The sequence below is a fragment of the Anarhichas minor genome, unplaced genomic scaffold (genome assembly GCF_050575085.1).
Source record: "Anarhichas minor isolate MPS153535 unplaced genomic scaffold, ASM5057508v1 ptg000040l, whole genome shotgun sequence".
Lineage (NCBI taxonomy): Eukaryota > Metazoa > Chordata > Actinopteri > Perciformes > Anarhichadidae > Anarhichas > Anarhichas minor.
In genome coordinates, this window is record NW_027466486.1 from 11,446,821 (window position 1) to 11,464,278 (window position 17,458).

The 17,458-nt window shown below is 43.6% G+C and overlaps 1 protein-coding gene across 1 annotated transcript in view; it reads right to left on the minus strand.

The window, feature by feature from the left end:
* The window catches only part of arid1b (AT-rich interactive domain 1B), a 157,917-nt gene that overhangs the window by 122,084 nt on the left and 18,375 nt on the right, over positions 1–17,458 (minus strand). Inside the window, 1 exon segment of the mRNA XM_076108366.1 lies at positions 11,255–11,458. Within this exon segment, the coding sequence (XP_075964481.1) occupies positions 11,255–11,458 (204 nt within the window).

The window sequence follows — 17,458 nt, forward strand, 5'->3', positions numbered from 1 at the left end:
TTTCCAAGTTTAATTAAGTAACTGGGCACTGAGCTAAACACATCTTTTATCAGTTGGACTAAATCATACAAGGATGGATATTGATCAAGAACTGTTGTTACAGCATATTATGTGTGTTTGTCCCAATGGCAGCTATTTTTCTCAAGCATTTCTTTGCATATGGTAACAAGTCTTCTTCAACAATGGTATATGTGAATATACAAAAGACATAAAAAGCGAATAATTCCATTTGTACAGAGTACAAAATGCTTTCCTATTCAGACACTGCAGCAGTTTAGTGAATCTAAAAGCCAACTTAAAGACATATAATCAAAGGAGATTTCAGCGAGGGAGCGCAGCGGGGAAACAGTGAGGGAGAAATAGCAGTGTTGACAGATCTGTCAGTCAAAAGCAGGAAGTATACCGCTATCAAAATAACTGACAACTGTGGCAGTCGCCTCATCTATTTCTCGAAAGCTTATTTGCATTAAGTGGCTGGAGCATTTAAATGATCCAACTGAAACATCTGCCAGTTGACCTGCATCTTTCTTTTCCTCTCGCGGTCTCATCTATCACGCCTTAAAATCTCTGCCCGTAAAACAAGACCTGGTTTTTAAAATAGTTTAGATATTGAGAAAATATAAACATAAACCCAGTAAAAAAAAATGTTACGTCTTGGTTTTATAAGAAACGCGGGGCATTGAGACAAAGACTTGATTAATAAGCCTATACTGCACATTTCCAGGACAGGTTGGAGGAGTAAATAAATAAATAAATGTTTCTGATAGTATCTATAGATAAAGCTTAAGAATTGATCTACTTTAAATGAATAGTGGTAGTGAATGCATCCTTTTTGTCCTTTTGTTTGTTTGTCTTTTCATTAACTTGAATTTATAGGAAACATTTTTTCTATAAAAGATTAGACTAGTATCATTATAGAAAAATATTATTAAAAAAATGTCTATTTGTTTTTATCCATACTATACATATTTTCATTTATATTGTATGGATCTTGTATACAAGTTGTCTCATTTAAAGAATATTTTTCTTATTATTGACGCGGCTTTAGTATGAGGATGCTTTTGTGTCATGCTGTGAATTTGATCCATGGCCAAAATATTGCATCTCCAATACACTTATTGTGTGGAAATTATATATTGTGATATTGTGCTGAAATGTTGAAATTTATTTAGCTTGACTTCATCTTCCTGCACGTCTGCCTACTGGGTGTCTATTAGATAACACTCAGTTTGTCACTGAAGCAATGAAAATGATTATAATATTACAATAAGCTCTCGTTATTCAGCGGAAGTCAAGATGTTTCAACCATGGGGCCATCGCTAAGAACCCTGCACACGCATAATGAAAACAGGATAGTGGCTGATAGTGTGGTGATGAGATCAGCCGCTCACAGCCGATACCACGTGCACTCGTCTTTTGTATACAGAATGAGATGGAACGAACGTGAGTCCCTTAATGAAATGTGAGGCGTCGGAGGGACGGATCAGCATCAACACGCTCATGATTAAACATTAGGGGAAAGAAGAGGGGATGCATCACCGTACTCCTCAACGTCCCCCCCCCCCCCATCCCCATCCCCATCCCCAAGGTGACAGCGCTCTCCGCCGCTCTTTTCCTCTCTTTGATATCTCCTTCTCTTGCTCCTCCCCCTCCTCATACATTGGGAGGCCCTTGACACCTCGAGGAATGAGCTGCCCCTGGAGGCCCGGGAGAAAGAGTGAGGGACAGGAGGAGTGATACGCAGGTCTCTCAATCGTCACGTGCCAGTAACCTGAACCTAGATGCTACACATCAAGCCAAGGCTACATATAAATAGACGTTTGTGGCCAATTTGAAGACATTCTCTCGAGGAGTTCCTGAGATATAGGGTCCGACGGACAGACAGACGGACAGACAACCTAAAAAAACCTAAATGAGTCTCTGAGGCTTAGACAGAGAGAAACGCCACTACAGCTGCAGATCAATTTGCTAGTATTTCTTTTTTTTGTATGACGCATGGTGCACTTCATATACCGCAGGTTTTTTTTATTCCCAAATGAAAACACAAGTCTATCTATTCAAAGATTGTGACTTATCGACCTGGTGATAACATCAACATCGAACTGACGGCGAGTAGAAGCGAGCGAGATAGTGTAGCTATCGACTGTTAAGACACACAGGCGTGTTTTTCTATATTTTCATCTCGGATCCCTTTCTGAAGACTGCCAAACGCTGCTCTCTGCCCCCCCCCGTCTGTCTTCCTTTATTTTTCCGTCTCTCTAATTCTCTCGTTTCTGCTCACATCATTTGACGGCTGGCTGCGACTAGCGGTGCCTGTGTTGTTCCAAGCAGAGCCGTAATGGAGACATTTGGAGAGGCAGAGCAGGGCAGGTTAATGCTCTCTGTAATGTGTGTGTGAACAGCGATTTTTTTTTTCATTTTTTTTTTTTTTGTGCGAGAGGCTCTGGGCCCCGTGCCACCAGCTCCAAATGTTTTCCCCCTACTAAACTCCTGACCCCAATCTGTGGCCAAGAAAGACAGAGGAGAGAAGGGGAAATTGAGAGAGAAAGAGAGAAGAAAAACAAATGCCATTCATTTCGGGGGGTCAGAAATGGATCTGAATGAGTGAGGGGAGACAGAACGTGAGACTGGTGAACAGATCATTGATCGACTGAAATGCTTCTTGACAGAATTTCTCAATGTTTACATTTACCGCTTTTTACTTGAACTCAAACATAATTCTGTCTTGACAGATAGAAAGCAATCATCAATGAATTACAAATGGAGGGGAAAAGGAGGCTTGTGACACACGTAAACAACACAATTTAGCACAAAAGTGCCCTAAAATGTCTTTCAGATCAATCACTTTGGCACGCAGCGCAATTTTTATTTATTTTTTTTTTTATTTTTTTTTTTTACCGCTCGCTGTGATGACAGGCTCGAACTTGTGTAGGAGTCATGTCAATTACATCCGAACAGTGAGGATGGAGGGAGGGAGAGGAGGGAGTCGGGCTTCGAATTGAAACACGCTTGTTCGCCATTAGCGGTCGACGCGGCGCAGGAGATTATACTCATATTTCCCCTCTCCTGTGAAATACAGGCCGTCTTTATTTGGATGCTGACAGTGTGAGGTGCCGCTGTGTTGACATCACGGATTGTCGAGTTCCTTCAGGTCAGTGTGCGTAAGTCTACATTTGGTGCCACCAAATTGAGGGGCTCTCTCCCTGCGCTCACACCGTTATGAGGTATTAATTCAAATTCATGATCATTAGAATTATAGTGCATTACACTGAGAGGTGTTTCTATTATTTTGTCCACTCCATTTATATCAATGAGGGTAGGCTGGATAACAGAAACACCTCTCTGTGTAACGCAGTATAGTTCAACAGCACCACAGACCTCCAGAATGACCACAGATAGCTGAATGAACACCTCTCTAGTTTTAGATACCGAAAAAACTGGAAGCATCCATTGCGGTACGATCATTAAACGATAAACTCAGCACCATGTTGCCATTTATCACCTAAAAGATCTATAAACTGTATTGGCTGAAATATAAGATGATGTTTTACACACTTTCTCTCTCTCTCTGTCTTTCTCCGGTGGTTGTGAAGTAAAACAGTATAGTTACTTGAACGCAACCCAACTTTCCAAGAGATGTTTGGTCAACACAAAAGAAGCAAGCTAATGATGCCTCTCTTGAGGTGGTGTCATGGAATATAAAATATGTAAAGGCCACAGTATGCTTCCGGTATCTTATTTGAAGACGATATTTGTTTACCGGATTTATCTTCCTGCATTTAGAACTTATCTTTAAAAGCTGTTGCAAAAGGGTAAGGGTTATGTTAAAATTCACATCGACTTATATTCAAGACAATACAGTATGTATAGACTTTGAAGTTAGACTCCATAGAAAAGTCTTCATCTTCTCATGGCAATCTAACACCAGATGGATGTATGTGAGCGATACACAGTGGATAAATTGAGGTAACACCTTGATCTTGCCAATCTATGCCTTCTCAGATCTGTTTTCAAATGTTGATGGCGTGTCACGTCTCTTCACGTCTCCGTTCTACAAATGAAGCCCGGGGAAAGGGAAAAAAAAAACGAAGCAGACTTGACCTGTGCAAAAATCTATCTCTAATCTGAAAGAAAACTGAGATGAATTCTCTGTGAGCCAATTAGAGCAGCGACTAATCCCCCTAGTAACTCGCAAAAAGACGTAAAGCACCCCTTTCTTTTCCCTCCCTTCCTCGCTCCCTCCGTCTCGCTCCACTTTCATCTCTGTGCTCTTTTATCTTATCAATAGGCACATATAGAGCACTGCAGACGCCGAGCCCGGATCCTTCAAAAACACTCCGTTTGTGACGTTTTACACCGATTGCCTGCATTCAAACTCTAAATCATATTAAATTCCACCATCACTTCACCTTGCTTTGCGCAAAAAATGATGGAGTCTGCAGCCCATACAACTAATGCAACCGAAAACAACTGACAGCTGGGTTTGTAATTTCACTAATAGCTCACAAACGTCACAGAATTTACTGATGTGGGTCCCATTCTGTGTCCTGCCATCTTCCTTTACGTTAGATCTAGCACACACACACTTTACATTGATATAATTGATAGTGTTGCTTCGACTGGTCTGTGATACGGGAGGGGGGTTTTCTCCCCCCCCCCCCTTTCCAATTAATGGCCACGTAGCATCTCCACGTGGCGTCTGATTGGCTGAGAGCCACTCCACAGCAGCAGGGTAATAAAAGTTACAAATGAGAGCAGGCTATTAGAGCCATTGACGTGCGTAGGCTAGCTTGCTAATTAATTGATCCTGAAACTTCATCTATTCTATAGCCAGAGAGGAACCCTTAATTAATCAGCCTTTCCATATCATTGTCCTCCTTTTTTTCCCCCTTTTTCTCTCCTTCTTTAAACCCCCCCCCCCCCCCCCCCCCCCCCCCCATTCTCTCTCTCTCTCTCTCTCACGTAAAAATGGAGTGCAGGTTTGGAGTTGTGGAGGAGACGGAAGAAAGAAAGTGTGTGTTGTGCGGGTGTGTATCTGCATGGCAGAGATGTGTACTTTGAACAGCGAGCCTCCAGTGTTTCAAGAGCCTTTAAAAAAAAAAAGGGAGGGGCGTGACGAGGTTGGAGTGGTCCCCTTTGTACCCCCACCCCTCCTCTCCCTCCATCTTTCCTGGCAGAGGGGCTGATTTATTGGGGCTTCCCAGCCATCCGTCAGAGCAAGCAGCACTGGCTGCATTAACCCCAGAGACAACTCTCAGCACCCGGGGCCCCTAAGTGCTTCCAAGTGGCCCTCGCTCTCCCCAGTGTTGAGGAACAAACCCCCCCACCACCTCCACCCACCCACCCTAGCTCAATCGATGTCGTAAATTACCCATCTAACTCCCCAAAGTCGATAGTCTACAAGATGATGTTTGGACAGACAAGGATTTTTACAGCGTTTTATTCAAATGGAAACGCACTATTTTCTGGCCATTGTAAGAATGCTCACAAATTAAGTTTTAATTATCAGTGTTTGTGTGTTTCTCAACTGGTAATAATGAAAAAGGACGGGCTAGATTGAGTCAAATGTTTACAAACTGACCTGTTGTCTCTTGTGATTGTTGTTGGGTAACAAAAGGCCTCTCAATCAATAAGTCTTTTTCACGAGACATTTTGTCACAGCAGGAAAAAGCACAGGTGTTGATAACAAAATGAACGAAGGCTGAATTCCATTTAGCTGCTTCGCTTTCCTTGGTCCTTGGCCTTTCTCACAGCACACATTCTGACAAACACATGGCGTGACTAAAAACATGAATGAGAGCTTCACTCCTTTCGGGTGTCCCAGTAAGCCATATCAGTGTGACAGTGATCCAGCACGCACAACACCGGGACCATAAAACTGAAGCAGCTAACTGGAACTCAGCCATCATTCACTTTAATATTGACACGTGTGCTTTTCCTACCGTAACATGTTAAAATGTCTTCTGTGAGAAAGGCCTATTCCGTTACAACACCACAAAACAAATGCAATCTAAGTTAGTACAACTGAATTCAAATAAAAGCTTTATTGAGAGTCTACAACTATTTACAAAAAAACAATACAATGCATAGTTAACAGTTGCATGACACTGGTTTTAATTTAGTGGTTTCAGCTGTTTTGAGAACCACTGTAAAACATGTTGTATCGCAAATGAAGTGAATAACAACACAGCAGAGCCATCTTGAAGTGTTGCTCATTATTTAGGAATGTACACAGTGTGCCCAGCTTAATAAGGCTTTTAAGACGGGCTTTTTAAGGAATACAGATGTATTCTTTTTCTGTTCTTTTGCCTCCTGATCATTACTGAATACTGACGATTCCTGAAGAATAATCTTTAGAAAGAGAGCGTGACTTGTAAAAAAGGTTTACAACGCCGTGAAGGACAGCAGGCCTGTGAAGGAGTGGTGTGGTTTGTATGGAATGAACAGGCGGCAGGTCAGCCACAATTCCACTTGACTTTAAATGGTTGGCTTCTATTAAGTTGGCCCAGTGTGTAAGGAACAAACAGCCAACACTGGAAATGGTTTCTGTCTGACTCTTTGAAGAGTCAAAACACACACACACACACATATAGACACACAATACTTCCTTTTTCAACTTCTCTCTCTCTTTCATTTTTGCGGGATATCTTTTCTTCCTCCTGCTCTTTCTCCCACTCCTTCACCCCTCCCCTCGTTTCACATCAAACACTAATGTTTCCTTTAAATTCCTTTTCCTCTCTGACTGCCAACTTTGAAATCACAGGAAATTACGCTAAGAATTGGCTTTTTTCTTCTTCTTTTTTTTTCAAATTCATTCCACTTCCCAAACAGACGCTTTTCTCGTGTGGCCTGTCATCCCCAAGACACCCGCCTCCCTCTTCTACTCCCTCCTCTTCCTGCTGATATGTTTGTTCTGGTTCCCATCACTCCACACACACACACACACACACACACACACACACACACACACACACACACACACACACACACACACACACACACATCTCTCACCCTTTGTGACACACTAAGTCTCTAACGGATGCGCATGCAGACGCGGCATGACACTAACTAAACCTAATGCAAGTTCTGGGCTTATTCGTTGGAGGCTTGTAGGGGTACGGTTGCTGTGTTTTGTTCTTTCGAGACATCAACAGCGAGATCAGTGTCTGAACTTGCCTCCTATGGCTGGATGAAGAAAAGGAGGCCATGAGGAGAGTACCTAATAGGTAGTGACTTTTAAGAATGTGTCACAGCGTGTGTGTGTGTGTGTGTGTGTGTGTGTGTGTGTGTGTGTGTGTGTGTGTGAGAGTGCGATCACGTCAGCGCATGTGATTGAAGAGGCAGAGAGAGCTCCAGACATTGAGCTTGAGGGCCTGAACAGGTAAACAAGGTCCCCCCCAGAAACAATGACTCAATCTGGACCGAAGGGTCACATACAGCCTCTGGGTTACACACACAATGAGTGCCGTACACCAATAACTCTACCACTGAAAACAACCAGATGAAGGTAACGGTTCAGTCAAAGTGTTTCTATGAACTATAGGAGAGGTCCTTGTAGAAGCTTTTAGCTTCCTTTCCCTCCTGCACAAGCTTTTTTTCCCCCTGGCTACGTGGATGTGTCAATGCAGCATGTAGGCGTTAGTGTGTTTACGTATGTAAATGTCACTGTCTCGATATTACACCTTTTATATTGCTGTGTATTCTAAGGTGGAGACAATTATGCAGAAACAATAATAAATAGCTGAGTTGACATGATTTGTGGGCGTACACGTGCCACATAAATCCAAAACATTGTCCAGCTCAAAAGAATCCAGCTGGAGTCTGTATATTCAAATTACACACACACAAAGAAAATCATTCAATGTGTTTTTCTTTTTTCTTTTTAGACATGCGTCATCTCAGAGTCGTCTGACTCCATCCCACAACAATGGGGGTGAAATTAATTTAGTTTGTGGTGCTCAAAGCATCAAACAATGGTATTGTCGCTGTTGCTCTGGATAATCCACCAACCCTACTATCAACCTTTTTCAGTGGTAAGTACTACCAATAAAAAACTGTTTACAAAGAGCTCTGTGGATTCTGGATACATATGTTGCTCTTGGATTTTTTTTTCAAATATTGGTTGTTTTTTTTATATTATTTTTGGGACATTGTATGCTTTTATTTGACAACAATAGTAGAGGGACGACAGGAAAAGAGGGAGGCCCCTGGCTTCGAAAGGGGGACGTTGTGTGTCGTAGGGGAGCCCTTTAGGGTAAGTAACAAATAATAACCTAGTCTTCTATTAAAAAATCAAACACCTATTCAGGTGTTATTAAAATGATTGCAAGTGCACCCATAACATACTGTATATCTAAGCTGTAACAAAGACACATTTTGACAGCATGTGTGTGAGTCTTCTGAAGAGGACGGAGGTTAGCGCCTACATATCCTATATTCAATGCCTCCACTGGAGGAAATACATGTATTGCTGTGGAGTTATTATTTAAAACGAGTGGGGCTTAATTTTAGCCGGATTTAATCATAATAATGGCAGTCAAAGAGAACCTTTTGTTCCTCGGCTGAAACTCCCCCCACACACACACACACACACACACACAGTCACTCAGTCCCGGGGAAATCACAGAGATAGACGTACACACATATCTTTGTTGACGTCACGTTGCCTGGCAACATCCCAGCATGCTTGGCTGTGACAAGCTGAGGTCTCAGCCCCGAAGCGCAATGCATCATGGGGGGACCGTGAGTGCCGCGTCTTACATCACCCACAATCCCCCATGCTGATGCAGCCACAGTCAAGATGGTGAGAGTGATCTTTGCAGCTGATCCTGAGGCAGTGTTTTTAACATCTGAGGTTAAGGAAGAGGGTGGGGTGGCTGATGTATCCTCCTCCAAACACAGCTGCAATCATGCCCATCCTAACTGCAATTTGGTGCATCTTTTGATATGTAATAAACAGTCACTTTAAGACTGGATATACAGTACATTTTGCAGTACGCATCTGGGGCGTTAATTTTTAGCCCTCCCCGCTCCTCCCTGATCAGACCCCTGACCGCTTTTCAGTAGGTGAGGCTCATTACGCTCGTGTGAGAGTGTGGAATTAAACCTCCTCCTCCGAACTCATTACTGTGAGCTAGATTTCACCGGCTGCAGATCGGCAATGCAGTGGTGCTGCTTTTAAAGCCAGAGCCAGATAATTAGAAACTTTAGAAGCACATTTCCCATGGCTATAGCCAGAGTGAACAACTAATTCTATTTGAACTAATTACCTTCCATAGCGCTTCGTTCGGGCTATGTAATACGCCCGAGGATTTCATCACAAAGCAGTACCAGGGATGTATTTTTGTGCGTGTTACTGTCTGTACGTCATTATGTGTCGGCATTACTCCCTGTGCACAGCCTGTCTTCACGTAGTCGCCGGCCCTCCCTCCCAAGTGTGTGTTTTTCAAACTGCAAAAAACCCCTGAGCAGGCTCAATAATGCCTGTTTTTTGGAGCGTGTTGACATCATCAAGACGCGTCAGGTTGGGTAATGACGTCTATCATGAAGGCTTCCTGTTAGGAAAAAAAATATGATGGGAGTAAATTGTGTAGCAAGACACTGAACCTTCTGGCAATTAATGTGATTTTTATTCTTTTTTTAACAGTGTGCATAATAAGTTCTGGCTTCAACCTACACCTTTTCGGCTATTACTCATTATGGTATTGTAGCTTTTTAAGCTGTTCATTTGACTATTTATTAATTTATTGTACCAATTATATATATTTATAACTATATGCAATCATTATTATTTTTATTATTATCATTATCGTTATTATTACAAATCGCATCGCCTGCAATAGTAAAAACCCACACAAAAATGAATACATTAATAAAATGTGACAAAGCTCCTCCAAAGCCACAAAAGACATTATACAACTGCTGTATAATGTTGTTTTCCCTATTATGTGTGAACTAATCTTCATTTGTAAAATCCGCGTAGCATCCCTTTTACTCTTTGTGCACCTCTCAGTATACCTAATTGTTAATGTCATCTCCATCCTCATGTTTTTATTTAAAATACTAAATATAAATCTTTATTGCATACGTGGAAATTGTAAGCGAGTCTATCTGAATATAAATATACTTTCTCTGCTACTGCATGTATGCACATATTTTAAGACAATGTAGGAAGGCTGTCTATCAGTCCATCTGTTTCCCTCCTTCTCTCTCTCTCTCTCTAGTCTTGCTATGTGAGGAAGCTCGCTCGCCCCAATAAGAGGTGTCCAAGTCCAGCTCAACAGACCAGACTGACTAAATATAGCAGGCAGTGACAGCAGGGGACACTCCCCCCTCCTCTCGCTGTGGCGCTCAGCAGTGCTGTTTCAATACAAACCACACTGATGGAACTAGAATGTCACACAAACACACAGAAGAAGTTTGCTTTCTGCCAGAAAATGTGGGACACCCATATCATGATCAATGCAAACGCATATATTTAGCCCACACAGAGTAATGCACATACATACTTCCTCTGTATTTCTCCTTCCAACACACACACACACACACACACACACACACACACACACACACACACACACACACACACACACACACACACACACACACACACACACACACACACACACATCCATCCAGTCCAAATGAGATTCGCTTAGGACTCAATAAAGCAGACAGAAGCCCTATTGTTTCCAACACAGGCCTATTGCGTCGCACAGAGAGACTGTGACGTGGGCCGGCTGTGCCGCATCTATGTTTACCACACAGAGAGCATTCCACAAACACACAATTAAAGAGACGTACACGCAAAAAAAAATCAAACAAGCATGCGCACACACACATACAGTACAGAAGCATACAGAAAATACATAATCAAGCATTCAAGCGCTCCATCAAACAAGCATGACGAATGAACACGCTCACACACGCACACAAACCACACGTACACAGCATCAAACCCATCCCGCTCCAGTGGGACTCTAATGGGGGAACTGAGTGATCAGGAGTGACACCACCACCACCACATGGCAGGGTGCGAGATGTTCTGCCTGGTATTTTAGGCTGCTTCTCAAATTGAACATGCCAAGCCTTCGGGGGGGGAAAACCGGTGGAGAATGTTCACCATGTCCAACAGTAATATGGCTTATAACACCAGCTACAATATCTGGATCAGCACTGCAGAGCTGAGGGGGCTGACTCATTCATGAATTACACATGCAAAAAAAACCCGTAGCGTTTGGGTTTGTTGACATACCTGCTGTTGAGGATACTGCATCCCGCCCATGCCCATTTGGCCCCTCCCCTGTATGCTCATTGGATATCTGTGTGGAGGAGGTGATGTGTATGGCTGACTAGGAGGGTAAGGCCCGCCCCCTGGCTGCTGTGGGGTGGAGTAAGGATTGTTGGCCATGCCGTACAGCTGCGAGCGCTTCATAGCCATGAAGTCCATGGAGGACACCTGCAGAGGGGAAAAAGAGGGATGAATGTTATGTCGTCAGCATTTCTTTCCTGGCTAATATCTTACGTTCATTCACGACGGTGCATTGTGATTGGCTGAGAGAGTCATGCGAACAAATTCATCCAGCATATGCCAAGTTGGACGGAAGACCACTTAGTGCACACACTCCAAACCACAGGCACCATTGATTTATCTTATAATTGCACAGCAAGTGGAAGCCTTAAATTAATGTCTACAGGTCCTAAATGAACTACAACTGGAAGTAAGTAAGCAAAGACGCTTATTGCTTAGCTATCGAGAGCAAACTTTGCTGGAGGAGGGCCAACATATAATGATTTAATTAAAACCTAAAGATTGTCTCTGTGTTTTAATGTCTGAAAGGGTTTTGAAAGTGTTGTAAATGTTGTTTAAAGTGATGGGAAGCAATAGCAATAAAAACTCTATGGCCTCGTTCCCACAACCACAGCCCAGCAGTGCCAGTAATCGGTGTACAGCGCTCGCTCTCGCTCGCTTGTTTGCATGTTGTTGCTTAAAGAAAAAGAAAAAAACTGGCAGAAACACTGATAACTACATCTGAGTTTACGCTCTGTCTGAATTCAAATAGGAGAACGAGTGAGGGTTGAGAGTCTGGCAGGGACTCAAACACTGCATTACCATTGTGACGAGGCATTTCAAGTTTGCAAGTTTGAATCCCAGGAGGGAATTCGGGGCAGTGAAGCACTCAAAGTACCTGCTCTCCAAAGCTACACCTTGGGAACTGGCTTCTTAAACACACAAAACAAAATCAAAGAGAAGATAGAGAGGGTGTCAAGGGCGATTTATTCCGTTGTAAGTATTTCAGAGCCTTTTCACAGGTTGTATGGGTCTCAGTGAGCCATTGGAAAATTCCGGTACAGTGCGTCAGGCTAATGCTAATCCGTCACCCGTAGCGGCGTGTTTGTCTGCTGGGCAGATAATGTGGACTTCTTCTATCTTCCCGCTCTCCTCTCATGCTCTCTCCCTTTTGTCTCCGCCGTGCAGGATCATGTGTGATTTATGACATTTTGTTCCTACTGTTCCTTACACACACACACACACACACACACACACTTTCACTTCTCCTCTCTCATCTCCAAATACCCCCTCCTCCCTCCTCAGTTCCCTCTCCTCTTCCCAACTCAATATCACCTCGTCTAGTGTGGAGGAGAAATTGCTGTTGCCTCATATTGCCAGGCTAATATCAAGAAGACATGTCAGGGGATGGCAGCACTTTATTCAGCAGGTTACGTGCGGACGGTTACGGCGCTCTAGCTTTAAAGTGGTTTTGTCTACTGAGGCATGTGCGTGGAGTACATTGGACTATTTCACAGAGTGCAGAGGAAAAAGAGAGTGTGTGTTATGGTAGGGAGAGAGAGGGAGAAAGAAAGCCAGAGAGAGAGAGAGAGGAATGAGTACTCTACGGTGTCTAAAAGTTGTTTCACAGCGTGGAGGTATGTGGGTGTGTGTGAGGAGAAGGGGTTACCCCTGCATCACAAAGATGTCGAAATCCACGTGTGTGTTAATGTTTGTGGTCACATACTATACTCTTGACTTTGCCCTCCTACATGTTTGAAACGACTAATAAGTAAAGCATTCCCTACGTTGCCGAAGCAAAAGTCACAGAGTGCACCAGTGGTATTGATCTAAAATGAAAAATGTAACCACCGCACAAAACTGACATCTCATCTGACAAAATGATTGCCAGCACTAGAGTAAAGCACATTAGGGAATAATTAAAGTTATGAGCCACTGTGGTTTGAAACACGTATAAAAATGTTTTGGATAGAAAAATCATTTTGTATTTTTGAAATACTGATGGATGAACTTCAAGAAGCAAAATTTGTTCCTTATTGGATTTCTTTTTTTTTGAAGAAGAAGAAGAAGAAACGATCCGGAATCATCATATTATTTGTCCCGGCTCCTTATCGCAGTAAGACGATGAAGAGCCTGACTGAGCAGGGACGAGAGCGATCTAATAACTTAATTCAGGCTGCAACTGGAATAGATTTAGTCCTTTAGTGCATCTGAGCTGAGCTGAGCATTAAATACTTAAACCAACTGAATATCAAAGGAGAGATTTGTTTAAGAGTGTCTTTTTAAACTGACTCTGGTCATACGCTTCTAATGCAGCAATAATGGTGTTTTCTCAAGAGCGGAGGGCAACACATGACCTGTTAAATGCTCTCAGAACACGCCGCAAGCCAGACACACACACGCACAGGTCCACTAAGCAATATCTGCAGCGAAAGGGCGACGCTCTCCAGTTTTTGAAAATCCAGGGCACTGTGCCACCCATGATATGGGACACCCCCCCCCCCCCCCCCTCCCCCCCCCCCTCCCCAGCTCCATCCAGTTCCCCAATCCATCTCGACAGGTCCTCCGTTTGCCAAAAATGCTGAGCGCAACACAAGTAAATCCCCTCACACGGCTGCCAAGTGTAAACACACGCTTATAATAAAAAAAAAAAAAAAACCTTAACTGCTGCCCTTTAGAAAAGGCACTGGTCACAGAAAATAACTTCAGAGTTTTGGGAGCTGAGAAGTGGATGCTGGATTAAATACACACACACACACATGCGTGCACAGAAAGGTGTATTAGCAGAATCCTGCACTGGCTCTCACTGTTGATCTCTCTCATCCCTCACCCACTCTTGTGGGAAATTCTCAAATAAAACAGCCACAATAAAATGATATAGAGCTGTCTAATACATTGGTCCATCTTCCACACATGGCATTATCCACACCTGTCCACTGAGGCGGAAAAAAAATTGGGTATTCTCCGCCTCCCCAAGTGGAGCCTCATATCTGCTCTCATGACAAGTTCCACTAAATGAGATTTCAGCCCACTGCAGCCTCTTCCTAGAGATATGCCCACCATTTCCCCCACACCACCAGGCATAAAGAAAAAGACAACAATTCTTGACAAATTGAAAGATTTTATTTTTTTTTTCTTCCCTCAGAGAAATGGCTTGTACTTAGGAAAAAAAAAATTATGAATATGACACGTAGTGAATCGTGTTTGCGCCAGAAGGGACAGCAGATAAAAAACTAGAGGGAATACGCAGAAATTGTTTTTTTTATTCTCTTCAAATGTGTTTTTCACTTTTGTTCATCTGGGTATGCCATTCAATGGAGGAGGGGGAGGAGGCATGGGAGACAATAGTAATTCAACTGCTAAATTTAAAATTCAATTTATGAACTCCTCTCCAGCGCTGACTTTCGTGAGCTTTTTTTTTTTTTTTTTTTTTTTTTTGCAAAACAAAGCCATTAAAACAGAACATGGGTGAAATTACTGTGGGGTGAAACCTGCTAAATTGCTTTTCTGAGCTCAATCGACAACATTTTTATGTTGCAAAAAATGATTGTATTTTTTCTCGCTTTAATGTGCTAAGTTGTTAATCAGAAAGAGACAAAATGCTCGACACAAAAGGCTTGGATATGTGGATTATGAGACGCACACTGGGATCAAACAAACATAAAACAATATTGGTAAATGGTTATTATTCCAATTGCATTTTGAAAGCGGGAATTCTTTTTAAAAATCTTCTGATTTATCGGCCGTGGTGAATGAACGTGTTCGAATGGGGCTGACACACACACACGCGCACACACTCTTACACACTGTGTCCCTGTGGCTATTGCTACCCTTGTCCTTCACACCAGATGACCAAATCATCACCTGTCTGCATCAGCCCTTCGTTTCAGTTATTTACAACACACAGAGGAAACGGTGGCAGGGACAGTCTCACCCACTTAGCATGTGTAGTAACAACACAGTGAGATCAGTGTTGCTACGTATCAGCCTTTAGTGTTTCCACTAAAATCCACTGGGGGTTTTTTTTCGGACTCAAAAACGGCCCGGTGGTCTTCATACAACCAACACTGTAATAAAAGATGTTCCTTCACATGTTCTTTATGGACTACAAGCTGCTTTATTGAGCGGCGGCTACTTCAGAAATAGTTTGAACCTCGAAAGAGCAGTTCAGTGAACTATTATGATCCGTTAAATCACCTGGTGGTTTAATGCTGTCTGGAACAACAGATCTTTTCTTGTTGGATAGGCATCGGTTCCTAAAAAAGACATCTCAGGCCCGAACAGCTACAGTGAGTATTGGGGCTCTAAAGCTCATCGTAGCTTTGATACTCCCGAGTCTTCAGTCTGATGTACTGTGCAAAAATAGCAGGAATTATATATTTCACCTATTATATTATAAAAACCTATTTGGCACTGGCGCAAATTAGTGCCATGTGAAAATGGTTCTGAATATAACCATAGAGAAACGCATCAAACCTGATTATGTATGAAAATTAGCCCCGAGATGCCTTTTTGGTATTGAATATCTTCTCTTTTTCTTGGAAGGACTAATGCTGAATGCTGGCTTTTATATGTGTAATGAAACCGTTTTAGCCCGTGTGCATTGTGTGAGGAGAAACAAATAAGGATAATTATTGTCAACGGATCCTCTTTATGCTCTGTGCCGCGTCTGTCTCTGGAGAGTCAACATGCTGCAGCCAGAGCTGGGTGGTCTGCCGGGACAATCAGCCTTGTCTTTTATGTGTTTTATTTATACCATGCAGCAGAGCACTCTCCAATTCCTATTACACTACGGGGCCCGGCGATGCCTCGGCCTCCTGAAGAAAGCTCCGGGCCTGAAACCCTCTGCATCTGGGCCTACTGTTGCAAACAGAGGAAGAATGGAACAGGGTTGAAAGCGGAAAAAGATGGGAGAGGGGGAGAGGGGGAGAGGGGGGGAGAGCGAGAAAGAGGAGAAGAGAGACTGCAGCAGTGGGCGAGTACAGATCGAGTTCCATATTAATGTGTGCAAATTCCCCCGCTCCTGCTGACTAAGATTAGAAAAATTAATTTCATGGATGCAGAGACAATACTGATGTCATCAAGCGGAGAGGAGAGGAGCAGCCCGCTGTTAACTCCTCCCTCCCCGGCCTCCATGAGGAATAGATCACTCTTTAGTATCGGCCCATCACTTCATTTCACTGGCAGGATTCAAGCAAGTTAACTCAATACTAAACGCCGACAACAACACACAGCACTTAGCCTTGACGGATCTTTCCTATCAAGTTACCCCCCCCCCCCCCCCCCCCCCATCGTGTAAGTGTGTAGTGGAGCCGAGCTCCGTTCCCGCGTAAATGCTGCATCGCGAAGACGACCAAATTCGGTGAATTATGTCTTGAAACACAATCCCGTCCTGCATCCGAGCACGCACGCCTTGTTAGTAAAAAGTCTGGTAACGAATGACAGAGTGAAGAGCAGCGCTGGTGCGCGGGGGAGCTGGACAGAGCCAAATTGCCTTTCCTCGGCCCACTATGCCTGGACGGCACGGGCAGCTAGGCATGAAGGCTGGCTAGCAAAGAGATGCATTAAAATGATCAGAGGAGAGGTGCAGGGAGTGACAGCCTTAAAGGAGACGGGGATGGGGGGGGGGATGTACGCGTACACACTGTACATTTTGGCAATGATGATGTGCGTTGATAAAGAAAGGCAGACAGAGAGAAGCCAGATAAGAGGATGTTGTTATGCGGCCGACCAGCGTGCTTTTGTGTCTGGCGCAATGCACATAATTGCTCACTCTCCTGCGTCCTTGTCGGAGCCGTTGATCGGTGTGCCCTCTGCGATTGACACCAATATTTACACCACACACACAAACACACACACAAACACACACACACACACACACACGTCAGGGTGCTCAGAAACACACATACACCCCTTCCAACCCCCTCCCGTGTGCATGAGGCAAAGTTCCCGAGCGTTTGGTTCGTCACGGCCGGCACAAAGACGTCATTAAGTGAGGGGAGGAGGGGGATGGAAGAGAGGAGAAGGGAGAGAGGAGGGAGGAGGGAGGAAGGGTGCAGGAGAAGGAGAGAGGCTGCTTCATCTGTCTCAAGTGAGATTGGGGTCGCAGGGTCGCGGGAGCCCTTTTCCCTCGCCAAGACTGAGCGCTAAAGAAGTGGCAGGGACAGA